This window comes from Sorex fumeus, unplaced genomic scaffold, assembly GCF_029834395.1.
Source record: "Sorex fumeus unplaced genomic scaffold, SorFum_2.1 ptg000061l, whole genome shotgun sequence".
NCBI lineage: Eukaryota > Metazoa > Chordata > Mammalia > Eulipotyphla > Soricidae > Sorex > Sorex fumeus.
The window spans coordinates 15,469,805-15,497,706 of NW_026606118.1; the positions used below are offsets into that span (position 1 = coordinate 15,469,805).

Below are 27,902 nucleotides of genomic sequence, written 5' to 3' on the forward strand. Positions count from 1 at the left end.
AAGGGACAGGAGCTGGTCTGGGAGGGGAGGGGGCAAAAAAGGGACAGGGTGAGTGATGTCATCCACAGGGGGGGAGAGAGAGAGAGAGAGAGAGAGAGAGAGAGAGAGAGAGAGAGAGAGAGAGATTTGGATGTGGGAAGGAACCAAGAGGCACCTACTTAAACTACCATAAACTTCATAAGCACCCAGATTTCGGGGTGCTGATTCACTCACAGGCCCTTCCTCAGGGACAGGCCAGTTTTATGTTTATAAGAGAGGAGGGTTTCTCAGTGTGTGGTAGAGAGACGTGGGCACAAACACCTGACTTGCTGGGAATCTTCCTTCCATAACTGGTACTTCCCCAGTGCTGAAAACATATAGAAGTCACACAGGAACATTGAGAAAAGTGGCAGACAGCATTGTGTCTGCAGGCAGACTGCACACGACTCAGAGCATAGGGAAGCAGCTAAGATAATGATGATGGTGGCCATCATCATTTTGCTTTGGGGGCCACTTCTGGCAGGTGCTCAGGGTTTACTGCAGGCTTTTGTGCTCAGGGATGGCCCCTGGCGGAGCTTGGGGCATGGGGGGAGGGGATGGCCATAGGTGGTACCAGGAATCTAACCTGGGTGAGTTGCGTTCAAGGCAAATGCCCTACCTGCCATGCTATTCCTGGAGCACATATTAAAGGAGTAGATCATTTCCAATCATCTGAAAGGGTTCCATTTTGATTAAAAACATGAGCAACACCGGGCCAAAGCGTTTGTACAGGGGAGCTTGCCTTGTAAGTAGGTGACCGGGATTTGATTTCTGGCACTCTGTATAGTGCCCTGAGCATCACCAGGGCTGATCCCTGAGTACAGAGCCAGGAGTATACCCTGAGCATGATTGGATGTGGCCCAAACAACCCTCACCCCCCCCCCCACACACACACGCATACACACATTAAAATATGAGCTACACAAACTGAAAATCGTTGAGAGGATTTTAAGAGGCCATATGTTAGCATGGAAGAAAAAAATGTATTTCACACTAAATAATCTGGAGAAATAAAGATGAATAGTAATCCAAGTTGACTGAGGCTAATTTTATTGACTGCATTTAAGTCATGGTCCTTAATCTCATGTTTTTTTTTTCTTTTTAATCAATGGTGATCAGGACAGGAATGCCCTATCTAGCCATTACTGTCATCAGCATTTCCGTCTCCTTGCTGACCTTGATGACTTCCTTTTATACAAGTCTGGTTCTACTGATTTCACCTAAGAAGTTAGTTCATTTCAAAAAGCGGGAAGAAGAGTTTAAAACTCTTCAGGGTGGCAAAGGAGCAGCTGCTGTGAGGAAAGCCAGATTCCTAGAACCTTCCTTTTTTAATACAAATGAAAACAAGAAGAGAAACGTCTCAATGTTGATAGCATCCCATTGTGTCCTTCCTTTACAGAATGGATGCAGAGCCTTTCCATTCTTTTTTTCTCTTTTAAGAAAAGTTTTGTTTGTCATAAAACAAAGTAGGCTCTGGTTAAAATCCTTTTATTCAACTATGAATAGCTGCAGGATTTTCAGATCAGAGAAGTGGTTTGATTCAGGGCCTGAAATGACAGTACAGCGTGTAGGGCGCTTGCCTTTCATCAAACCCGGGTTCAATCACCAGTACCCCACAGAGTCCTCTGATCCTGGAGTCAGCCTGGAAAGAACCAGACTGTCAGCCTTGAGCACCGCTGGGGGGGCCCCAGACCACCCCTTTTCTCCTCCAGAAAGAAGTGGATTGAGCCTATAAACTGCATGATTTTACATCTAGTTTATTCTCTGCATGTCTTATTCATTCCTGGCTTCTTTGCTGGGAGATCAATAAAAATGTCACGAGGGGTAAAATCAGCCTTCCTATTAATTCCCGCCAACACACACACACACACACACACACACACACACACACTTAGCACTATCATTTCTTCCTGGTGACACTCATTAGTCACAAAGGAGAACGAAGTGAGTTTCTTAACTGTGCTCTACAAAACTGCTTAATTATGAGTCGTTTCTATCACTACGACTGAGCATGATAACGTTAAGTTTTTCCAGGTCTTTCATTCTTTGAAAAATAGGAAGCAGATAGTCCAGCAGATAGGGTGTTGTGCTTTATACTCAGCCGGCCCAAGTTTGATCCCTGGCACCACATAAGGTTTTGGGAGCCCGGCCTGGAGTGATCCCTTAGTACAGAGTCAGGAGTAAGTCCTGAGCACTGCTGTGCCCCCAAACAAAAACAACCTGCCTGCCCTCCTGTGCCCCCAAAATAGCATGATGTGATTTTGACTTTTCAGATGCTTTTCAGGGGCTTAGGCACCCAGAATCTCTGTTTCTACGAAAACAGCTGGAAATTCCAAGTGGCTTTGCCTGCCCAGGGTTCCCCATCCCTCGGTCACCTTTTCAGAAAAGGCTGGAGAGATAGCACAGCAGGTAGGGCGCTTGCTTTGCACGTGGCTCACCGGGCCGGGCCGACCCAAGTTCGATTCCTCCGCCCCTCTTGGAGAGCCCAGCAAGCTACAGAGAGTATCTCGCCCACACAGCAAAGCGTGGCAAGCTACCCATGACGTATTCGATATACCAAACACAGTAACAACAAGTCTCACAATGGAGATGTTACTGGGCCTGCTCGAGCAAATCGAACAACGGGAGGACAGTGTTACAGTGCTACAGTGCTCCGCTAACATCTATACAACAGAGCACACATTAGGGAAAACATTCTCACAGGATGGTGAGTCCTTCCCTCATCTTAGCTTCCAGTATTTCATCTTGTTCTTCAGTTTCCAGCCAATAGAGGGCAAGGCTGCTGCAGCTAACAGGTTTCTGAGACTTGTTTTGAAAGAGCCTGAGCGAGGCAAACATTTTTCCAATTACACACTATCTAATTCAATTTACATTTATTAGAACAACTGCCAGCTATTTCATGTTAATATTGACATTTTCATAAGTACCAGCAATTAGAATTCAAGCTGAGATTTCAATAAATCTCTTAGATGTTTTACACTTACTTTTCCTGCCTGTCTTCAGACTTTGCAAAATATTTTTTCAGACCACATTTGGAGGTCATTTCTCCTTTGGGGAGTTTTATGCTGTGTATGGAAGAGTCGGGCAAGAAAAAAAAAAAGCTTGCCGTTTGGTAGATTGAAGATAACTACAGAGGTGTTTCAGGTTTTGACAAACAAGCACTAAGCATGAAATTCAAAATTTTCACACAGATTAATTGAGCCACTAGTTTTCACTTTATATTAAGCCATAACCCCCAACTTGTTTTATGAGCAAGCTTTGGAGCGCATTTCCAGAGTAAGCGCATTTAAAAACATAATACTGGGTGGCAGAGGGCACTCAAAAGGCGGACCATGTGCTTTACATGCAGGAGGCCTGGATTCGATACCTGGCACAGCCTGACTCTCAAAGCACTGCCAGGATGGTCCCTGAGCACAGAGCTAAGAGTAGCTGAGCACCACCAAGAATAACACCCCCCCAATAATAAAATATGGTTCTATTTTCCTTGTCTTTTTAGTTACTGTTTATATGTGTCTTTATGGACGAGTCTACATTTAAAAGCTGGTGTGTCTCTTTGGAGAGATGGCAATTGTCTACATGCCTGTGTCCATCAAGCAAAAAGCATCTTCATGCTACAGAGCTCACGGAGTGGGGGGATGGGAATGAGGGGGAAACTGAAATCATGCTAAGGGAAGCGGGTGCTCTCGTGGAGAGTGTTGGTATTGGAACACTGTGCACAGAAGCCTGTCATGAACAGTATTGTAAAGCACGGGGCCTCAAATTTAAAAAAAAAATGATGTCTTTATGCTAAAAGATTTTACTCATCAAAGTGCTCGCTCTTTGCCTAAAGCACAGCTTCTTAGAACAAGCTCCTAAATGTGCAGTGTAATAGGCTCTTTGGTTTCTTTTAAATGCTATCCCCTTCCATTCAGAAGAGAGCCCAAATTAAGACACATGCAGAGAATTGATGGCACAGCCGATCTTACACTACCATCAAACTTCTCTAGGGATACTGATTTGCAGGCGCCAATGAAAAAGATGAACAAATAGAAACATTTCTGAGATTTAAGCAAATGCATCTTTTGTTCAGGAGGAAGGAAAGGAGGGAGGAGAGAGAGAGAAAGAGAGACAGAAAGAGACAGAGACAGACAGACAGTGAGAGAGGAGGGATAGAGTGGGAAAAAAAGGGAGAGGAAGGGAGGGAGAGGGAGGGAGGGAGAGAAAGACAGAAGGAGAGTAAGAGAGAGAAAGAGAGTCAGGAGGTGCATCTCTCTGGGAAAACAACTCCTGCAAACCCAGCCAAAAATGCGTGTGTCATAGCTCTGCACAGTCATTCTTAGCCACACATTAGTATCATGTGGGCTCCCCATTCTTCCAACCGGAATCTTTGACTGTAGAACTCAGGTATCAGTGTTAAAGTCCCTAGGGCGATTCCCAGAAGTGATCAGATCTGTCTCGCTCTTAAGTGTGAGTCATCTCATGGAGAGTATCATGCTAAGTGAAATGAGTCAGAAAGAGAGGGACAGACACAGAAGGACTGCACTCATTTGTGAAGTATAAAACAACATAATATGAGACTGACACCCAAAGACAGTAGACACAAGGGCCAGAAATATTGCCCCATAGTTGGAAGCCTGCCTCATGAGCTGGGGGAGAAGGCAGCTGGAATAAAGAAGGGATCACTAAGACAATGATGGTTGGAGAAATCTTTCGGGATGGGAGACGTGTGCTGAAAGTAGATAAAAAACCAAATGTGATAGCCTCTCAGTATCTGTATTGCAGACCATAATGTCCAAAAGTAGAGAGACAGAGTATGGGGAAAATTGTCTGCCATGGAGGCAGGGGGAGGTTTGGAAAGGAGGGGTATACTGAGGCATGGGTAGTGGAGAATGTGCACTGGTGGAGGGATGGGTGTTGGATCTCTGTATGATTGAAATGCAAACATGAAAGCTTTGTAACTTCATCTCACAGTGATTCAATACCAAAAAGAAGATGAAGGAGGAGGAGGAGGAGGAGGAGGAGGAGGAGGAGGAGGCGGAAAAGGAGGAGGAGGAGGAGGAGGAGGAGGAGAAGAAGAAGAAGGAGGAGGAGGAGGAGGAGGAGGAAGAGGAGGAGGAGGAGGAGGAGAAGGAGAAGGAGAAGAAGGAGAAGGAGAAGAAGAAAGAAGAAGAGGTTCCCCTGAAGGAAGAGCTTTCATATGTTGATTGTGGAGTGATAGCACAGTGGGTACAGTGTTTGCCGTGTACTTGGCCAACCTGGGTTCAATTCTCAGCATCCCATATGGTCCCCTGAGCACCGCCAGGAGTCATTCCTGACATCCCATATGTCCCCCTGAGCCCTGCCAGGTGTGACTCCTGAGCACAGAGCCAGGAGCATCATTGGGCATGGCCCCAAATAAAACAAAAAAAGGAAAAATGTTTTTGGTAATGGGCTGGAGCAATAGCACAGTGGATAGGGTGTTTGCCTTGCACGTAGCTGACCTGGACGGCACAGGTTCAATTCCTCCACCCCTCTCGGAGAGCCCGTCAAGCTACCTGTGATGTATTCGATATGCCTAACACAGTAACATCAAGTCTCACAATGGAGATGTTACATGGCCCGCTCGAGCAAATCGATGAACAACGGGAGGACAGTCCTACAGTGCTACAGTTTTTGGTAATGCTCAAGGAGGTCCACATCCCTATCCCTGGGACTTCTGCATGTAACAGCATTGATGGCAAAGGGCAGATGTGATGAAGGTCCCTGTGGATGGCGAGAACATTCTTTACTACATGGGGTGAACCCTGTTCAGTCACATACGTTCTCAAAGGTGGAGATCACCTCTCAACCAGAGCAGATGAAGAAGGTGCGGGAGGAGGAGGTACAGGAAGCATGAGAGGGACTCAGCCTGCCATCACTGCCTTGAAGCCAGAGGAAGGGCTGTATTTAGGGAACATAGATGCATCTGGACAGTGACACTGGTTCGGCAGCTGTATAGTGACAAAACGGATCACAGTCCTACACGCTTGACCCACGAGACTGTCAGCTCCCACATTTCTGTGTTTTAAGTCACTTCCTGTGCTCTGTTGCCATGGAGGTTTGGGGCAAAGAACACAGACCCCACACATCCAGAGGGCTCCTCTGATAGTCCCCCCCTCATCACAGCGGGGAGGGGCCCTGTCTTAGGAGCTGTGGAACAGGGCCTAGGAGGCAGGCGGAGGGGCAGAGTGCCTGCCTAGACAGGGGGTGAATGGGAGCTACGAAGACCACGAAAGGCTTTTGGTAAGAGCACGGCGGCTTTGCTCCCATGCTGAGCGCAGAGATGCCTTCAGTGGGAAAGGGCACACAACTTGCTTCCCCTGTGTCAGTACCCTACACTTTAACCCCCACCCCTTTTCTCTCTTCCCTTGCCAGGAGTCTCCAATAGAACACCAGGCCAGCCATCTTCAGAGAGATGCAGGTGAGGTGTGGCAAGAGTAAACCACAGAACTGGGCTGAGGGTCACACAGGACCTGTTGTTAGGCCAGCACTGACTGTGGCCCCATTCTCCCCATGGAGACCTGACCCAGGACCCTCTCTTTCCCCATGGAGACTGACGATGCTGTGCTTTCTTGCTGTCCCCAGCCGACCTCCCTCTGGGGTACCCCGTTCTCATGTTCTGGTCTCTTCTACCTGTCATTGTCCTGTTGTTCTCTTTGCCAACTTTGTCTTTATCTGAGGCAACCTGAAGGGATTTCGGTTTCCTGATGCCAATATGGCCGCTTGCTCTGAGTGGAGTTGAATCTTCCTCAGTGAGCAACTCTGAGCCCCTATGTGGTCTAATGAGGGGTGTGGGGGTTGTGAGGTGGGTGAAGGTGTCCAACTGAGGGTGCTGTGAAGATGAAGGAGACTTACCCTGGGCAGGCCCCCCACCATCTGGCATTAGTTGGTGGCACTTCAGGTGGCGGTGGGCATCTCTGCTCCCCTTCAGGAGACTCCCAGCCGGTCACTCTGCCGGTTGCCTCTTCTTCAGAATCTCTTGGTCATTCTCCCCTCCCCTCTTCTCTTCCTGCACTTCCTCTTACCCTCCCCGCCTTCCCCGTTTACTTAGAAGCATTGCTCATTCTCCACAAGTGTCTTTGCTTCCTCAGACGCTGGCAATCCCTGCCTTCAAGTCTCTAGGGACAGATGCCTTCCAAAGCCAGTTCTCTCAAGGTGAGGAGGAGGCGGGGGTTCCCGCGTCCCTAGCGCCTTTCCTCACCACCCCCTGGGGGAATGACTATGTGGGTTCAGTGTCTCTGTCACCCCCTGCACAGGCCAGCTTAGGTTTCCATGTAAACAAACTGGGGACCCAAAGTCTGGGCTCAGAAAGGGCAGCTCTGACGGGTCTGGAACTGTCACTGTCCTCCCATTGTTCATCGATTTGCTCGAGCGGGCCCAGTAATGTCTCCATTGTGACACTATGTTACTGTGTTTGGCATATTGAATACATCACAGGGAGCTTGCCAGACTTTGCCATGCAGGCGAGATACTCTTGGTAGCTTGCCGGGATCTCTGAGAGGGGTGGAGGAATCGAACCTGGGTTGGCTGGGTCTGCTGCATACAATGCAAACGCCGTGCCCGCCGTGCTATAGCTCCAGCCCAACAATAAAAGATATTGGGTCAGGAACACAAAGGGAAGAAGTCTCTTCAGAAAAAGTTTTCAGGGGAAAGGGTTTCCTGGGGTGTCCAGCAGCCGTTGGTCTGGGGGTTAGACCTGGCACCGTCTGAGCTGATGGGAAGAGTTCCTGCCTCCCCAGCTGAAGCTACCACAGGGGTAGGAACATGGTGTCTCTTCGCCTCATGGAGCCACTGACAGACTCACACAGAAGTGCTGTGTCCACATGGTTTTGGAGCGTCTGAGCTTTGGAAGGAAGCATTCTGTGTAGAAGGTTTCATTCATTCTCCAGACAACCCTCTGAGCAAAGCAAGTTACTCCTGAGGCACAGACAAGACAAGTGAGGTTCCCTAGGGCTAAGTCACTGTCTGAGAGAGCACCACCATCTCAAACTGTAATCAAGGGCCAAGTCTCAATGACTGAGAGACGAAAAACAAACTCCTCTTAAGAGCCAGAAGACGGATATTTCCTGAAACACTTAAAAAAAAAAGCAGATCACCCAAATCCCTCATTCACATTCTTTCTCTAAGAAAAATGATGTTTCAGGGAAGAAGAGGCTGGACCTGAGCTTTCATTCACAGGACAGCTTCGCCCGCTCAGGTCAGAGTGGAAATTTCCAGAAACGAGTGTTTCCTATATACAGTTCCAAAGCTAAAGGACATTCAGAGTCCAAAACTTTGAGGCAGATGAAAATACACTGCTTTCTGGAAAGCTCTGCTGACACTGGCCAATTTTCAGCCTTCTCCAACATCCAACTGGGCCAACATGACTCACTGAATTCTTTATGAATTAAGGAGCTGTAAATTACGCATCTTTTCTTTTAAACGTGCATTAACTTTCCGTGCTTTATAGCCAAGCAGAATAAACAGTATCACAGAAGCAGTTTTCTCCCCCAGGGGTGAATTTCCTCCTCTCTCTTCTGGTTGTTGAAATGGCAAGTTGACTCCCGAAGTCATTTGAACTGACCTAGCTGCACTCTGCTCGGATAAGCGGTCCAAGGAGACACTTTCCTAGAGTGGGAAAGTGCCAAGAGTTTCCAAGGCCAGATTTTGGGCAAGTGTCAAGCACACCTCATGTGTAACTGACAGGGAAAATGGCAGCACAAGAAAGCCAATTTCGGGGAAACCCGGGGAAAGGCAGAGGGAGGAGTGAATCCGGCTGGAGATGCTCCCCTTCACTGGGAAATCACAGCAGTTGCTTTGCATGGACTGTCATTCATCCTTGCATTAACTAGGGTCTGGCGTGCAGAGAAAGTGCCTAGGTCCTGGGTAGTGACAGTCGTGCAGAATGCGGGGGCCCAGATTGACCTACCATGTGATTCTAAAACCCAAACAAGAGGCAATCACCTGTAAGCCCTGGGCAGCTGGGGTTCTGATTCTCGACAAAGAGAAATTATGCAAATAGAAAACTATCTTTTCATAGGGTGTGTGAAGATGGGGGGATGGTTAGGGGGTAGGTATGAGGGGCAGCTTTAAATGGATTTTGTTCCCATTCTACCAATGATTCTTGGTTGATTGGGTGACTGATTAATATTTGGTGGTCACACCTGGTGGAGCTCAGAGGCTGTTCCTTGCTCTGCGCTCAGGAGTGATCCCTGCTGGTGCTCTGGAGATGCTATGTGATGCTGGGGATTCAACCACAGTCTGGCAGAAGTAGCCATGTGCAAGAGAACTGCCTCACCTCCTCCAATACTACTGCTCTGGTCCTTTCCATGATGTGCTTTAAAATTACTATCTGGTGAATTCATATGAAGAATGGGATATAAAGAAACAAAACATTCTCCTTCCCCCCGCCCCAATGGGATTCTGAGATGATCCCACATCTGGCCAAACGTCTACTTAAGCTCCCACGTGACCATGATCCAGAGACACACAAATGAACCTCGGACCTGAGCAACTTGCTGCAGCAATCTCTTCAGACCCTAATTATTAAAATTTTAGAATTCCTAGAGTGCGCAGCCACACATTATATTGTATCCATAACAAACAATACAAAACACATTGTCTAGCATTGCCTTTTTGGCAGGTATAAAAGTGGTGGTGGGACTGGTTTTGAAATATCGAAGGAAACTACAGTAGAGAAAGAGAGTATTGTGAAAACTGTCTCCCACACAGGCAAGGGGAGGTGTGGAATGTGTGGGGGTGGGGGGATACTGAGGATTTGGGGGATACCGAGGTGGTAGAAAATGTGCACTGGTGAAGGGATGGGTGTTTGATGACTATATGATCAAAGCTCAAACATAAAAGCTTTGTTACTGTACCTCACGGTGAATCAATAATAAAAAAGAAGAACCATCTGGGGCTCTGATAACAAAGTAATATATGGCAGTGGGGAAGGGGCATGGGTGAAGGGATAAAGGGGTTCCGAGGAACAGGAGTGAATGGTACTAGAGATATGGGGTTAGGAGCCCTCTGGTCTATAGATTGAGATGTGATGCTCATAGAGTATTATAAACCAAATGGTTAGAAATTTAGAAACTTTTAGACACTCTAATCATTTCCAGAAAATATTGGGTACAGCTATACAAAGCTTAAATATTCTTTTAAGTGCTGTCATAGTTGTTAAGATGTGCAGACATAAGACAGACACAATGACTTTTCTTGATGAATAAATGCTTGGCCTCCTTCCCTCCTTCCTTTACCATTCAGGACATAAAACCGAAGGCCCCAGTGATAGACTGCCCCCGTTCTTCCTGCTAAAAGGCAGTTGGGAGGCCCCAACTTCTCAAATCTCAAGCAAAAGGGCAGGCTATCAAAAGCCTTCTGGCTTCAGGGCCCCTAGATCTCTCATCTTCTATGGAATGAGAGCCACAATTCCTTCATCCAGACAACTGGTCACCCACAAAGAAGTCGACAATTCCAGCCTCCACTGCAAGCCAGGGACTCTGCAGTGATCCATCCCTTTATCCTCAGCTGTACTGCCCTACCAGCTACATGACAGTTCCCAGGCAGCTGAAAACCTCCAGAATTCAACTGCCACCATGCTCACGGCCACTCTCCACACACCTGGGCCAAGCATCACCCATGAGGGAACCCCTGGAAAACGCAGGTACGTGGGACTTTGTGACTAAGAACTCTGGGTTCAACGGGACCAGGAACGGAGATCCTCTCCCCATATTCCCCACCACCACCACCACCACCACCACCCTGTCTCCAGCGACTCAGCAGTCACGCCCATAAGCCACCTCTGGCTGGCGCCAGATAATCTCGTCATCAGCCACCATCCAGGTCACATGTCCTTCTTTCCCAGAAGGGGACAACATGATGCTCTCCATAACCAAGCTGTCAGACTCTGTGACAAGCTGTTCCACTTGGGGCGACTTGGGGTGACTCAGAGGGGGGCGGGTGAGAGCCCTCTCCACCCCAAGGGACCCAGTAGCTGAAAACCTACAGAACTCAACCAACGTCACACTCACAAGCACTCTCCACACGCTCGGGCAGAGCCTCACCCACGAGTGAACCTATTCCTGGACACTTCAAACCACACATCCTACCCATACTCCAAGAGTACCGCACCACATTTGATAGGGCTCAAAGTAGGAGGTAACCAATCTTAGAGGGAAAAATTTTCTTTTAAAGATATATATGTATATGTATTTTATATATAAATATATATATATATATATATATATATATATATAAGAACACAGGGCTCAGCTTATAACATGTTAGTGATCTCTTACAGAAGGGCTTAATGACCCCTGGGTAGAATACAACAATCCTCACCCTCTTTCCTCTAAGGATACTTTTTTTGGTAGAATTTTCAGCAGTTTTCATAACAAACAATACAAAATATATTATTTTGGTTCTGCTTTGGGGCAGAGATAGGGGTTTGGGATGGAAACACCCAAAATATGGTGGTGGGAAGGTGTAATGGTGGTGGGATTGGTACTTGATATTAGAGGTAATGAAATATCGTGAACTACTTTATAAAATAAAAATATATTTTTTAAAAAAGAACAGACAAGGGGTAGAAGTCCAATTCTAGGTAAGGGGCTGAACTTTCCAGAGACAGACCACCTATAACCTACCCCTGGCATCTGATAGTGTACCCCTCCTCCACTGGAGAAGGGCTATCAGCCAACACCCCAGGAACAAGGCCACTGTGGTAACTCACACTTATTTTCATGGATTGCCCCATGGATTCTCCCCTTCGTTCTAATTTTCATAGATTCTCTCCATACTAAATCTCAGGGATTATTCCAGTTTCTCATTTTAGTTCTCTCTCTCTTTCTTGCTCTCTCTCTCTCTCTCTCTCTCTCTGCTTTTTGGGTCAGACTCGGTGATACACAGAGCTAACTCCTGTTTCTTCACTCAGGAATTACTCCTGGTGGTGCTCAGAGGACCATACGGGATACTGGGAATCGAACCCGGGTTGGCCGCTTGCAAGGCAAATGCCCTACCCTCTGTGCTATCACTCTAGTCCCTCAATCCAGTTCTTATAGATGATTTTTCTCCTCCTTTCCTCCAATAAACTCACTTGTTGTTGGGAGAATACTGGAGGGTCTATAAACTTCCTGCCTTTTGTGCCAAGACCCTCCTCTTGTCCCAGCTAAACCAGGCAGGCAGGTATAGATAGTGTCAGGGTTTAGCTGTCGCCTCTGGGTGGGGTGAGGAGCAGCTCTGGTGCTCTTGCGTCACCCAGCTCCTCACCTCCAGAGATCCTGCAAAATGCTACCGTTCTTCTACCCTTCTCCATGCCTTCTCCTCCTCCACTCCCTGGATGATATTATTTCAACCCCACCAGCGGGCTGGGAAGCCCTGCTCTCAGCTGTATGCTAAATAGCTCTGCAAGGCTGCAGGCCAAGTGCAGAACTGCCTGCTTTTTTGGCAACGGGATAAAGCAAGTGTCTCTAGAGAGCAGAGACCTGGGATGACATGGGTGAAAAAGCAGCGCGGCTGTTTGGGCTGGCACCCGGGACTCTGTCCCATGGCGCAGGCAGAGAGGCACTGTCGGGTGGTCTGCGGGGGCACCTGAGGGCCTGCCTCTTCCAGGCAGTTGTTCTCTTTTAGGCCCTTTCACCCTCCCCTCCCCCACCCCCCAAACCAGGGGACAGGGGGCCTTACACCCCAGGGAGACACAAACAACACCCTCTTTGGAATCAAACACCAGACCACCCAGGCTTGCCAAAGGCCGACAGGCTCTCAAAGGGGACAGTTTTGTCTCAAAGGTCTAATGGGACCAAGGAGATGAGAGTTTCAGCTATTTAAAAAAAAAAAGAGGGGGGGAGGTGGTGGTGGTGGTGAGTGGCGGGGGTGGGATGGGGGTACAAATAGACAGTCTTTCTCCAAATAAAGAAATTCTCCTCCACACAAGGAAACAGCTTACTTGTGGGTCAGGCTGGGGCCTTCCTGCTCTCCCGATTGCCTCCCAGTCGCTTTGGGGAGCGGGTACCCCCAGCTGAGGCCTTGCTGGGGAGTAGTGGAGCCACACACGGGCCCTTCCCAGAGCATGGTGCTCATGCTTGGAAAGGGGGCACCTACACATCTCTCAGGGCAGAATTCTAGGCAAGGCGATTCCCCCTGGAATCCCTAGGATTATACCAGGAAGACAGGCACTAGCTCTTCAAAGATAGGAGTTAACTCCACTACCAACTTCCAACATTTTATGGTCCTAATTTTTTTTTCATGTTTTCTATGAAAAATAGTTTTAATTGAATTTTTTCATGTTTATGATCTTGTTCGCCTATAACAATGTTTGGGTGAAAGGGCGAAGACTAGAATGATTTCCAGGCTTGGAAGGTCTTGTTAGGATAGAAAAGCTTAGAGAAGTCTCTTTCATTCCCAGATTCATATTTTAAGGGTGTTTTTTTCCAATTTATTAATTAGAAGACTATCCAGAAAGGTCTCTCACAGTCCTCTTCTGGAAGCCAGCAACACCCATCCGACCCTGTCTTAGAAGAACATAGAGGAAAGAGATAAGGCTCTCCATCCCCCAAAGAAATGACAGAGCCAGCACAGAAGTTGGTGAGAGCAGAGGAAGAACATCAGGACTTTCATGAAGGGCTGTGTTGACTGCAAATTGCACCACCCCATCCCCACAAAATCAACCTCCAGGAGGTGTCTGGAAACTGAGTGTCCTGGGGTCAGCGGGGAGAGATCTCTTCACGCTAAGAAAAAGGGGTAACTGCTAAGGATGCTGGGGGCCCGATGGAAGAGGGCACCCCCTGTGGTGGGAAGCACCCAGTGTTCTGGTGGAGAATCAATGATGAAGGGTATAGATTTGGGGGCTCATTTGTGAGCATTTTGCACTCACGTAAAGAATGTTCAGAGACTCCTGGCCCTTCCCGGGCTGTGGTCCCCAGTCCATCCCTCTGTGCCACTTCACTGCCTGCCTCTTCCTTTACCACCCTCACTCTGCCATGGACGGACCCTACACTTTGCTCCTGCCACCCCTGCACGGGGAGCCGTGCCTGTACTATGCCTCCCTACGCCCCACCCCCCACCCCATCCCAGGCCAACTCCCACCGGACCAACCTCACCTCTCAATCTACCCCCTGCTCATGCACACACCCTCAGTGCGTTTCCTGACCTCCGCATGAATAATCTTTGGCGTGTCCCCACCCACTCAAGAATTCCAGATTCCAGGCACTCCCTTGTTTTTTCCAAAGCCCTTTTCACCAGCAGGTAGGTTATGGACTTACTTGTTAGTGACACGAACGGTGGAAACACAGGATTCATCAGACTTGTTCCCATCTCTGGCTTTCTCGAGTTTGACTCTAAATTTCCTAATATCGGCATGGAGTTGAGACCTCCTTGGCTTAAGAGGACTGTGTGTTTAAAGGATGCGTTTAAAGGCTCTTAACAATTCTATCCAAGATCTACTATGGACTGTAACGATCAGCAGAGTTGAGATTATTCCTCCAGTAAGTAGCTCTATGCTCAACGCAAACTCATTGCTAAATTTAAGAAAACACAGACATTATCACATTAGAGACTTGAAAACCGCCTTGGCTTGGGGTCTTGGCCTGTCTCCAAAGCAATTGTACAGCACTGGACAAAACATGTCAGTTCTCTGAATTGCCATGGTGCTCAGCACTCATCTAATCATGGATTTATTCTTGATGGAAAGCCTCCCAAAAATGTGCTTAGAGGATTCCTGGTGATAATCAGCAACTGGATTGGGGGTAGAATGCAAGGGCCAGGTGATGCAGTGCTGCTCACGCCCAGGGCCACAGACAGAGGTCGTGGGAGACCACGAGGTTCTGGGGATGAACTTTGGGACTCTGCATACGTAAAGGATGTGCTCCTGACCCGGAAGTTCTCTTCCCAGCCCCAATCAGGGATTTTAAGGTGTGAAAGAGATACCATCCTCTAAACACACACTCCTAGTACATCTTAAAAGGTTCCAATAGGACACGGAAGTCATACTTGGTATTGCAGCAGGTGAGTGAATCTCCCCCTCAGCTTTCCTCAGCTGTCCAGATGCCTTTGAGGGCCCATCCCAGCTTGGGCTCTGGGTCATTCCCCAGTGCTGGAGAAAGAAGAGCACTGATATCATGACACTCGTGTCTCTGTCTGCTTGTCTCCAACAGGCCAACAGGCCAGTGTGGACCTAGACACAGCTGGGAGCTTGGGCCCTCAGACAGAGACAGTATTTCAGCTCCTTCACTCCAGGCTTCTGACTCCTGAGGTACCTTTTCTTTCTTTCTTCTGGAGTGATAGCACAGCAGTAGGATGTTCGCCTTGCATGCAGCTGGCCCGGCCGAGCCGGGTTCGATTCCTCTGCCCCTCTTGGAGAGCCCGGCAACCTACTGAGAGTATCTCAGCTGAGAGTTGCTCTTTCTTCTGTCTGGTTAGCAACTGATGGGAAGCAATCGCCAGGGTACAAACACAATTCCTACTGTGCCTTGGATCCCAAATCAAGTGCAGAGAAAGTGCACAGCAAACCCTGGCAAGCTACCTGTGACTCATTCAATATGCCAACACAGTAACAACAAGTCTCAAAATGGACTTGAGCCCACTCGAGCAAATCGATGAACAACGGGAGGACAGTGTGTGACAGTGTATTTTTGGGTCACACCTGGTGATGCAGAGGGGTTACTCCTGGCTTTGCACTCAGGAATTACTCCTGGAGATGCTTGGGGGAACCATATGGGACGCTGGGAATTGAAGCTGGGTCAGCCACATACAAGGCAAACGCCCTACCCATTCCAGCCCCGAGAGAGGGACCTTTTCTCAGGCTGAAAAAGTGTTGCTCTTACTTCTGTCTGGTTAGTGACTGATGGGAAGCAATCGCTAGGGTGCAAACACAATTCCTACTATGCCTTGGATCCCAAATCAAGTGCAGAGAATGTAAACAGTGTGTGCCAGGAAGGTCTGATTCTCTTGTGTGGAAAGAGCCCCGAACTTTTGGTCAGAAACCAGAAATAGTTTGTCACGGCTGAGTCCCATTCTCCTGGCATCTCAGGATTCCCAGTTTCCCCCCAGGACTGCCATGAAAACCAAACAGGGGGAACCCTGAGAACATACTCTGTGACCCTCTGTGGTGGCTCCGCAGACACCCCGAAATGACTGTGACAGAGCTGCTCAAGATTCCCGACCTCATCTCTGAGACCAAAACTCTTCACCCAAGAGATCCACCTGGGAAAATAAGACCCGAAAGCTTTTGAGAAAATGTTCAGGTAGCTTTGGAATAATTTTCCACTGGCAAAAATGCCTTTTCCTTCAGAAGGACCTCAGCACAGGAAGCTGAGCGGGCATCGCGTTCAGGCTGGGTGGGAGGGGGTCAGACCCCCTCCCCCCCCCCCCCCCCTCTCGCTTCCTTCCTGGGAGGCAAGCAGACTTACCAGGTAGCGTTCCTCCTGCCTCATGCTGGGCGTGCGGATCATGTGATTCTGTTCCCCTCGCCAGTCTCCAAAGCGACGGAAAAAATAGTTGGACAAGAACCGGTTGACGGGATCTCTGATGATGTTGATGTAGACGGGCTGGTCGCCTCCAAACCTGAGACACAAACATGACGCTCATTATAACCCATGTCCGGTAGGGGAACATCCTCCCCTCAGATGATCCCAGTCAGTAAGCTGTGTGTGCTGGGACTCGCATTCTCAAGTAGGAAGTGTAGGAGGTGACACTTGTTCAGGTCCCTGTGGAGAGTCTGTGAGGAGAGGCTGTGAGGACTGTTCCCCCACTGCCATTCTAGAGCAGTAATATGATTTGGCAACATGAAGGATTTGTGAACTTGTTTCCTGTCTCCTCACTGGCCGGTAGATTCTTGAGGCCAGGACAACATGGCTGTGAGCCTTTGATTTCTGGTGTCAGGAAGGTCTGTTGGATGGTGTTGGCTCTCAGTGACTGTTCCAACTGATGGCTCAGTTTTGACTATCTTACAGGGGAAATGGATGTACTTTATATTCAAATCCAAATGGTGAGGAGCTCTGCAGTTGGCAGGTTAAAAATAGCCAACATGTTACTGCTCACCTCATTATAAGCCCTTTCTTCAGGTGTTTGAATCAAAGTAACCTCAATGGCAGAGGAGCCATGGTGATCCCTATTAAACCTGAGAAAATTGGAGGCAGTGGCAGAGTGAGATAAGTTGTTTGTGGCTGAGCCAACGTATGAAGCCAGGTGGCATGGCTCCAGAATGCGTACTCTGAACCACAGAGAGTTGAGAAAGATAATGGCACAGGGGATATCATGTGAGAGCAAGTGGGTTCAAGATAAAAATGAAACCAACATCTAGATGTTCCATTTTGATTTTTTTCCACAAAAGGACGAGACCCAGGGGCTGAACACTGCCAGGAGGAAGGCCTTCCTCAGAGGAGTAGGCTGGCTGAATTTTTCCTCAAGATTCCTCCCCTTTCTCTTTGCACTGCCTGAAAGTCATGATTGTGAGTAGATGGGTGTATACTCAAGGCCCAGGGTGGGAATCTTGCTTCACAGATATCCTAATGGTCCCATACGTTTCCTTCTATCTGACCTCAGGCTTTTCCTGAGGAGGCCATCCTGTGGGGAAGTCAGGAAAAAAATCTGGAAACACTAGCTGACAGGACTTCTCCCTTCTCTTACCAGTCTTCCGACTCAGTTTGCCTTACACACCCAGACTGAATTCACCCCTTCCTCCTTCAGTAAGAACTCCCACCTTCGCACCAGCCTCTCCCTCCTCTGTCCAGCATTATGGGTACAAGCTGTCCTCTTCCATCAGACTGTGGGCCAACTGAAGGCAGGAATGATGTCATTTCTGTTTAAGTATCACAGTAACCCATAATAAGTACTTAACTAATGAAGATTCGAATGTCAGATGAATCCTTCTGAGCTTTCCCTAGCAGTGGCAGGGATCACTCCAGGACTTCACACAAGCAAGGCATATGCTCTACAGCTGAGCCATCCCTGCCCCTGCCAGTCTTGTGCTTCTAAGTTTTAAGTTTGTGCTAACAGCAAAGGACTCTATTGCCAGAGGAAAAGAGACATAGAAAGCTACCAACCCATTCTTGTGTTGTAATTTTATTTTATTTTATTTTATTTTGCTTTTTGGGTACACCTGGTGATGTACAGGGGTTACTCCTGGCTCATGCACTCAAGAATTACTCCTGGCAGTGCTCAGGAGACCATATGGGACGCTGGGAATTGAACCCGGGCTGGTCGTGTGCAAGGCAAATGCCCTACCCACTGTGCTATAATTTTTATAATCTTGTCCCTGGTTTATTTGCCAAGTAATTTTTATTTGTTTGTTTTAGTAATACACTTGGCACTACTCCCAAGCTCTGTGCTTGGTGCTCATGGGACCACGTGGTACCTTAGATCAAATCCCGGTCTCCCAGAGGCAAAGCACACATTCAGTCCATTGAGCTATGTCTCTGTTCCCTTTATTTACCATTTAAAAGAGAGTCTTTGGGGCTGGAGAGATAGAACAAGGGTTAAGGCATTTGTTGCATGCAGCTCTATCCCTGGCATCCTACGTGGTCCCTGAAGCACTACCAGGAGTGATCACTGAACCAGGAGTAAGCCTTGAGTACTGTGATGTGAATCAAAACCCCCACCTCCACCTCCCTCTGACCAATAAATAAAAGAGAATCCCAGGAAAAAAAAAACAAGAAATAACAAGGAAGTTTTTCTCCAATGGTCAATAGCAGCATTGGGATGTGTGAAAGATATTCTGCATCCCCTGGATACTACCACTCTGGAGAGTAAGGTTAGTCTGGCCAATTTGGAACCTGTCACCTGGCATGTCACAAGGTGACATGGAGGCAAGTGGACTAATAGCTAACTCGTCCCAGAATACAGTTGTGCCAACAACCAGCTAAACACCATCACCATCCTGAATTACCTCCCTCTTTTGAAATGGCTTTCTTATCTGTGATAAACATAACTAAAATAATAATGTTAGGGATTTGGAACATGCACACCAGATGTGAATGCAATTAAACCCTCAGAAATTGCATCACACTTTCCAAAACCTCAAGTGTACTTCTATCTCCATGGAGAACAATGCACAGCTTGCCACTCCAAGATGCCGTTCAGTCTCACCACAGACCGCATTCACAGATGACGGATGGACAAGCTGGACCAGGCGGTCTGAACAGGGGTGACCTTCTGTCGACACACTTGAACTCAAGGCAAGATTTCCAGAACAATATTCCAAAACAGAAGTGTGAGATGGGTTAAGAGTTTAATGTCAAGTGTCAGGTAATATGAAAGCCTCCCTCTACAAGTTTCTGAAAGTGAAAAGGGTAGAAGACATGTGTCTCCCCCTCTGCAGAAAGCAACAGATGGCTGCACGCTGCCAACTCTCATACTTTTTCTAGGGCACCAGAGCTCCTTCGCAAACAGGCACAAATCTGGGGCAGCATGCCAGTTACACAAAAAGAATACCACTGAGATGTCCCAGTGCCTGAGGGGGAAAAATTCTTTCTTAGCACACACACACACACACACACACACACACACACACACACACGCGCGCGCGCGCGCCCCTTCATTCAACCATCTACTCTCAGAATTAGTTTCTGTCTCTCAGTCATTTCTGAATCACACTCAAGTCTCCTGGTCACTCTTAAATGATCTCTGAGTCATCTGAGCCCACTGTCCACTGCTGAATCTAGAACAAGAATACTTTATAATCTACCCTACCCCTAATCCTAGATAGTACCACATTCTGCTTTATTTTATAAAACCCTGCAGAGAAGATTCCATAACGGCCCTGTGAAGACCATCCTACTGGTCAACCCAATGGTTGGAGAGTCTTTGGTTCATCTAACCCAAATTCCTGGTCTTCCTTTTATGTACAGTTCTTTTTGGTTTGATCCCTTCCAAGAACTAGCTTCTTCAATACTATAACTACTTTAAGCATTCTCAGCTTCAATTTTAACTCCTCCAATGTTTTATGTTGGTGTTGTTTTTGTGAGTGTGTGTGCGTGAAATTCCTTTAGCATTTCAGTTCCTTTCACTTCCAAACCTTACAGTTCTAATTTGGTCTTTAACAAGCTCCCCAAAATTGTGGCAACCACAGCTGATGATAGGTTCTGTATTGTGTAGACATTGGAAGGTAGAGAAGTCAAACCACATTTGGTCTGTTATTTAAAAACACACCTGTTTGTCTCTTTCTCACAATTCTAGCTTTTGCAGAATTTAGGTTTCAGTCAACTTAAAAGAGTAGTTATTACCAATCTCTTTGACATTTGTTTATAGGCTATATTTACCAACTCTTTAATCCCTCCCGTTGGTCCCCTTCCAATCCTATGCAAATTTGTCATGTTCTTTTCATTTTATTTTTATAGGTGAAATTATTCCAAGCCTATAAAAGGCTCTGGGAATAATAACAGCCTGGTTCCCTCTCACTCATTTTTCACTGCATACTGAAATATATTATTTTCTTCAACATCTGTCCTGTCCTATTTTCTCAGTCAAGCAAGACATCAACATTAGTCACCTGTCATACACAAAGCACTTGGGTCATATTTTAGGTCAACTGTTATAACAAAATGCTAATATTTCTGGAATATTTTGCTTATATTAAATACTAGGACAAGACCTGAATCACGTGGAGAATTAAGGCAATTTTATATGCCTACTAGGATAGTTCTAGACAACTGAAAACTGTTCTTGAAAGTATATTTTCTTTTTGTAATTGTGATGAAATAGACACCGAACTTTTTGCTATTGGTAAGAGTACAGGTCAGTGATATAAAATACATTCATTCTTTTGTGCAACCTTCACCACTACCCATCTCCAGAACTTTTCCATTATCTCAAACTGAAACCCTTCCTCGTTAAACAAAAATCCTTTTGTCCATGTCTCTAAGCTCCTGGAAATTTGCAATTTAGGCAGGTATATCTTCTTTTTTAGACCTCAGATCTGAAAGTACAGGATATTTCTGGATAGTTATCTATTAAAAGATGATGAATATCTTGAGGCTAGAGGCTCAGGGCTTGACCCTTGACCATGAAGAAAGAAAGTGAATAAGAAACCATCATGGAAAAAGACAAGAATATTTATTTGGGTACTGGGGGGCAGTATAAAGAACTGCCAGCCAAGGAGAGAGATGTTTATTTAATGGTCCTGTACTGGAAATTAACACCAATATAGACCAGGCACCAGGAGAAGTCCATCCTTCACACCCACAACCCTCTACAGTGGGTATTTTGTCCCTTCACTGTCCAGGGTCAAATCTCTCATCACAAAAGACAAACAGGAATAACTAAGTAACTCTCTGATCAGCCCCAAGGATGGAGCAGAGGGAAGAAATGCTTCCTAGGAAGGGGAGACACATGGATGCAGGAGAGGGTTAGGCCACTATAGGGTGGGAACTGCTTGGAGACAAAGATGACTTGAGCATGTAAGATGTAAGCAGACAACAGGGAAGAAGGTCCTTCGTAGCTGAGGTGGATTCAGGGCAAGTCCAGGCTGTAGTGACCCGACAGCGAGGGGCCAGCACAGCCTGTGTGTCTGTGGCCAGGAGATCTGTTCCCTATAGACTAAAGAGAGAGAAAGCTGAGGAGAAGTGGATGGTTTTAGGAGCAGTCAGCATCATTTTCATCTTAACTTCAAACCCAGTTGATGAGGGAGCGTTCAGGAGGGAATGGTAGTTAATATTAATTTCCCTTTGGGGGCTCTCTTCAAAGTTTGAGGCTCCTGTCACCATGATGAAAGACTCAAAGGGCACAGCATGGAGAGGGATGAAGAGGGATGACTTGGCTCGTGAGAATGAAAATAAAGCCAACATCTGAATGATGAGAATTTGCCAGATCGAATTTGTTTTGCTAAATAATGCCACCAGAGGGGTTGATTTGGGTCACCTCCTCCAAGAAGACTTTGTTGCAAGGGAAGAGGGAAAATGAGGACATGCACCTGGAAGCAAAGGTGACTGATAAGGTCAAGGGTGAGCAAAGACGGTGACCTGGTACAGGGTTCAGACAAGTGGCCACTTCCAATGATCCCACCTGTTAGAGTTTCTTAGACTCTGGGGTTATTTTGAAGGTTTTGAGCCCCAATACAAAAAATCCACCTTTTTTCCCAGAAAGGCCCAAATTGGAAGTTTGAGGGGAACTAAAGATTGGATAAATACTGATTGCCTGATCCTTAGGCTCAGAAGCTAAATAGAAAATTGGGGAAACAAACCAAATATTCTGCCAGTGTTTTCAGAATGTCCATCAAAGGTTGGGTGTAGATATGAAAGTTAGAAAGTCTTCAAAACTTGCCACTCTTAGGTTACTTCAATTACAGGAAACAAAGAGGACAGGGAGCCACAGAGGGCACCCATAAATACCCACAAATACCCTGACTCCCACCCCAGCCCCATTCTGGGACCAGGTGATACTGACTCAAATCTCCAGGCAGCCGCAGTGAAGGGGAAGGAGGATGGCTGACTTCTCAGGCCTTTCAAAAACTGTGTGAAGAGCAGGGTAGGAGGTAACCTCAAGAATCCAAACTGTGGTCTCTAGGGTGTGTCTGAAGTGGTGTTCCCACAACAGGAAACCTTTTGGAGGCAGCTACCCTAAACCCCAGATGGGTCTAGTAGAATTGCTTCTCATGGCTGGAGGAAGAAAACTGGATCTTGGGCAAAGCTTCCTTCCCATCCTCAAAAGAAGGAAGTGAGCCAGGGGCCTAAATGAAATAAGTAGCTAACTACAGAATCCCACCCAAGGCTAGCCTTAGAGTTACATTTTGGTAGAATACTTGGAAAGATTAGCACCTGTGTGAGCAGCTGTGGGAAGAGCTGCATTCAGACAAGCTTCCTGACAAGAACGACTTGAGGGTAATTTGGAAAGCCAGTAGGTACATTCACCTGCCTATTAATTCTGTTTTTGTTGGTTTGTTTTGGTTTGGGGACCACACCCAGCACTGCTCAGGGCTGACTTCTGGCTCTGCGCTCAGTGGCTCAGTGATCACTCCTGGCAAGGCTCAAGGTACCGGATGGGGTACCTGGACTAGAACCTGGGTGAGTCACATGCAAGGAAAACCATGCCCTACCCACTCTACTATCTCTCTGGCCCCTGCCTGTTAATGAATTCTTGTCTGAGTTTCTTCATCATTCTGATATGAGGTGACCCCAGCCCTGGGAGAGGCATCAGGTCAGTTTTTGGAAAAATAGCTCAGGTCTCTCTCTGCCTTAGAAGAATGCAAAACAAAGAATCTGTCATTTTAAAACTTTTTTGGGTTTGTTTTCGGGTCACACCTGGCAATACTCTGGGATAGCTCTTGGCTCCGCCCTCACTGATCACTCCTGGTGGGACTTAAGGGACCATATGGGATGCCAGTGATCAAAACTGGGGGCTGGTCACGTACAAGGCAAGCGCCTTCTCTCTGTATTATCTCTCCAGCCCAGAATTAAGTTCTTGTTATCTGATCCTATCTCTTTCTTCTTGGCAGGGAGAGGATATATACCATCCCTAGCCGATCTCGTCAGCAGCTGTAGGTGCCACAGCCAGGGGTCACTGAGGATCATTTACAGGTGTCCATTCTCTTCCTAGAGGGACAATGGCAGTCAGGCCGGCTGGGGATACTGGAGTTTGGTTGTTTTTTTTTTTGGTTTTTGGGTCACACCCAGTGATGCTCAGGGGTTGCTCCTCGCTCTGCACTCAGGAATTACTCCTGGCAGTGCTCGGGGACCATATGGATTCTGGGAATTGAACCCGGGTCAGCCACATGCAAGGCAAACGCCCTCCTCACTGTGCTATCGATCTAGCCCCCTGGAGTTTGCTTTTAAAGACAAGGCAGCAGCTTCTCTCTGCTGCTCATTGACATGATTGACCAAATCTCTTTCTCATAACCCTAACCATAGTGATCGGGCCCCGGGCAGGGCAGGGAAGGCCCTCTGAGATTATCAGGAGTAGAAAGTGGCTAAGGCAGCTGTGCCTGACCAGCGTGATCTCAGAAGGAGCTCAGAGCCTTCTAGAGGGCCTTGCCTTGGGCCTGCCAGGTCAGTACCAGCTGGTGCTCCCCTGCAGTGCCAGGAGGTCCTTTCAGCCCCAAAAAGAGCACCAGAAAGAGCTGGTCAGTGGGGCCCACAGTCTTAAGCTGGTCAGTAGATTTGTGACACATCGACTCTGGGCAAATGGCAGTGACCAGAGCACTTTGCTAATGGTCATAAACAAAGAAAAGGCCCCCAACTTACAGCTAGCTGCCTCATAGATCAAGGGGCCTAAAAACTTCATTTGAAGATTTATGTTATTAGCTAAAGCACCCTAAAGCTGAAGGGGGGAAAAAAACCCAGCTATCTAAAATATTCCACTAAAGATCAAACATGCCAGACTTAGAATAGTCTGATGGAATATTAAACAGGTAGGCTAGCATTTCAGATCCTATAAAATCCACATCTCTCCACCATAGAGAATTATTCCTGGTGTTCTGTGTAAGTTCAAAGGATAGAATTATGTGCAATAAAATATTGCCATTAAAACACTCATCACTTGCTTCCTAATTTCTTTCAACAACAACCCAATTTCCTTTCTTCCTTCCTTCCTTCCTCCCCCCCTCCCTCCTCTCGTTTCTTTCAGGTCAAATGGCTTTTCATTAGAAAGCAATTTTAAGTTTTCACAAGATTTAAGAAGAGTATTCTAGAAAAGCAGGCAAGCATCTGTCCAAACACGTAAAGTTTCTATCTCTCTGCAATGGTTCCAAACTTATTTGGCCTATCATTTCCTTTGCAGAAAAATGTCCCCTTCCCCCAAATCTATCATCTGTAAGTGAACAAAAAAAGACCCTAATTATACAAGAGCTTACTACAGCCCTCACACCCTGGAGGGTGGGGGGCGTATTTGGCTACTTTAGGAAACACAGATTTACTGCGAAAATCAACAAATTGGTGAAAATGTCTTTTTGAAATCAATTACACATTCTTGAAAATGAAGGTAGATTTTTAAAGTGACTGTTCATTAGAAAAGAGTTTTAAGTGTTTAAAAGAAATGAAAGAGCCATTAAATTGGAAAATATCTTACCTTGAGAAGTTGAGGAAGTGAACGTGTCGCGTGAATAAATAGGGCTGTTCGGCAGTACTTATATTTTTAATCAGTTCCATCTATGAAAAAAAAAGGTATGAAATTAGCATATATAGGATCTCATTAACCAAGCTATACTCATCTAAAGGTTAAATACCCGACTCGTTCATCCGTGCATATTACCTCTTAGACCAGGGCAAGATACTTGTGTTCTGTGCAATGGTATGAACTTCCTATCAGGCTTCTTGCTGAATCAAGCAGTGCTAGCCATATTGATAGGCCTGTATTTAATTTAACTGACTGCTACCATGAAAACAATATGACAGCTTCAGTCACTGAGCTGAAGAAGCCAGGGTTGCATGTAGCGAAATACAAGAAGTATGATACCTTTACCCCCTCCCAATAAGGCAATGAGCAAGACGACAGATTAGTCGTTATTTTCTATCCTGATAGTACAATAAAGTGATAATATCTCAAATAAGTGATAATATCTGACACTTTCTTCTTCACTTATAAAAATTACAAAACAAATATTTCATGGAAAATATAAAGCTCTTTTTCAACATCCCTGTGTGTGCTTTTGTGTGTGTGTGTGTGTGTGTGTGTGTCTGTGTGTGTCTGTTTGTATGTGTTGTGGGTGGTCATTTTAGTTATTTATTTGCAGATGTCAGCAAAGCAAAAAGTTGTTTGTGTTTGTATAAACTAATGTTTATAGATCTCTGGGACAGGCCCTGATACAGACAGCGTTTAGGAAAATCTGGTAGAAATGCCAGGCATTCTTATGACTCCTGACTTCCTGAATTCTTCATGCCTTAAATTTCCTGCTGAGCCCTATCAACAGAGACCCACTTGCAGACTCTTTGGAAAGCTTATTGAAAATGTCTACTTTGAATGCACATTAGAAGTGCAGCCATTTCTATTTTATGAAACAATTCCAACTGGACACTAGAAACAAAGAAGGTAGTCCTATGTCCACCAGGTAGTAACAGCTATAAGAAAATTAGAGCCTGGGGATGGGGTGGGGGTGGTGAGAGGGATACTGGGATCATTGGTGGTGGAGAATGGGCACTGGTGGAAGGATGGGTACTCAATCATTGTATGACTGAAACAAGCACAAAAGTTTGTAAGTCTGTAACTGCACCTCATGGTGATTCATTTAAAAATTAAAAAAGAAAGAAAGAAAGAACAGAAAATTAGAGCCTGAAGTCCACATTTTTCTCACCAGGACAGAAGACCTCACTCCTCTTGCTCCCTCATTATCCAATGCACAAACAGAGACGAAATGGTCAATTAATACTCGTGCCATGAATGAACTGCAATGGCTACATGATACAGATATCAGCACATCATTTAGATCTTGGTGTCTAAAACCTTTTTTTAAAAAAAAAAATTTTAATAGTGAGACACCATGAGGTACGGTTGTACACTTACAAATTTTTGTGCTTGGGTTTCAGTTATACAATGATCCAGTACCCATCCCTCTACCAGTGCCCATTCTCCAACATTTACATTTTTAAAAAAATTTTTGTTAGTGAAACACCATGCGGTACAGTTGTAGATTCAAAAATTTTTGTGCTTGGGTTTCAATTGTACAATGATCAAACAGCCATCCCTCTAAACCCCTTTTGTTAGCTATACATTCTCACAATGATTATTTGAAGAAATTAAATTGAATTTGAAAAGTAAATAACTTGCAGTTTATCACGCTATGCTTCTGTTGGCCATAGCGGATGTGGGGAATAGTGGTATGGCCGCTTTCAAGTTGGAGCATAAAGGAAAACGGAATGGTGGCTCTTTGACCACCATTTACCCTGTCCATTTCATCCCACACCCACACCAGCACCATCAGAATCACATCCCGGCACTTGCTTTTGATAACACAACTCCCTGCATGGTCAAAGTGCAAACATTTATTTGGGGGATTCACCAATTTGGAAGCACAACCAGGATACTTCTCACGTCTGGGGGTATCTGCTGAGAAACAACAGTTCACTGTGCATAGGTTTAACATAGAGACCCTTTATTGTTTGAAGCTCAAGATTATTTTTCTACTGACATTCCTCTGCACACCTCAGAGGAATCTGAGCCATAAAACCTCCCCTTATTGTACAGAGGACCGGAAGAACAGGTCGGGTGAAAACCCATTTCTTTTCTATCGTCAACATTCTATTACATTCTCGAAACACATGTCAGTGTGTTCAATTTATGGAAGAACAATAGTGGGTAGGTTTTGAGAACAGTGTCATAACAATCATAAAGCTGTTCTTTTTCAAAAAGAAAAATGAATTAGCAATGACAATCTATAACTCTTTCTAGATGCTTTATAAAACACAGGATAAAGCACTATTCCTCATGTTTATTGCATTAGGGGGGCACATTTCAGTTCTCCTTGCCTCTGTCACCACACACTGGGCAGTGAAGCCACCGAGGAAGAACCAGGAGTCCGGGCTGACATTTGATCAACTTCACAAAAGAAAATTCCTGATTTCTCATGATGAGCAAGTCTCCTAAGTTACCACCTGGCGTCCCTCTCCCCATCGTTGTCCTGGGATTCCCCAGCTGCTGGTCTCTTGTCTGAGTCCAACCATCATGGTGGCAGTTGGTTGACCCAACAAGCCACCCCCCCCTTCTCCTTGTTGATCTTCATTCTCATTCCACTAGCTACATTCGTGTACCACGTGATGGCATTTATTGCTCCTTGGAGATAAAAACATGAATAAGATCTGTGAGAAGAGCCATGCAGACAAGCCAGTGGGGGCTGGATGAGAGCCCAGAGGGCAAGGCACTTGCTGTGCATGTGGCTGACCCTGCTTTGAGGGTCCCCTGAACATTGCCAGGAGTGATCCCTTAACACTTAGAGCCAGAGGTAAGCCCTGTGCACTTCCAGTTGTGACCCTCAAACCCAAAACCTGCTT

General features: G+C 46.3%; 1 protein-coding gene across 1 annotated transcript in view; it reads right to left on the bottom strand.

The window, feature by feature from the left end:
* Nucleotides 1-27,902, bottom strand: part of UST (uronyl 2-sulfotransferase) — a 377,271-nt gene that overhangs the window by 106,069 nt on the left and 243,300 nt on the right. Inside the window, exons 4-5 of the mRNA XM_056126193.1 lie at nucleotides 24,988-25,067; nucleotides 16,401-16,554 (exon numbers count right to left, since the gene is read on the bottom strand). Coding sequence (XP_055982168.1) covers nucleotides 16,401-16,554; nucleotides 24,988-25,067 — 234 coding nt within the window. The remainder of the gene's footprint in view (nucleotides 1-16,400; nucleotides 16,555-24,987; nucleotides 25,068-27,902) is intronic.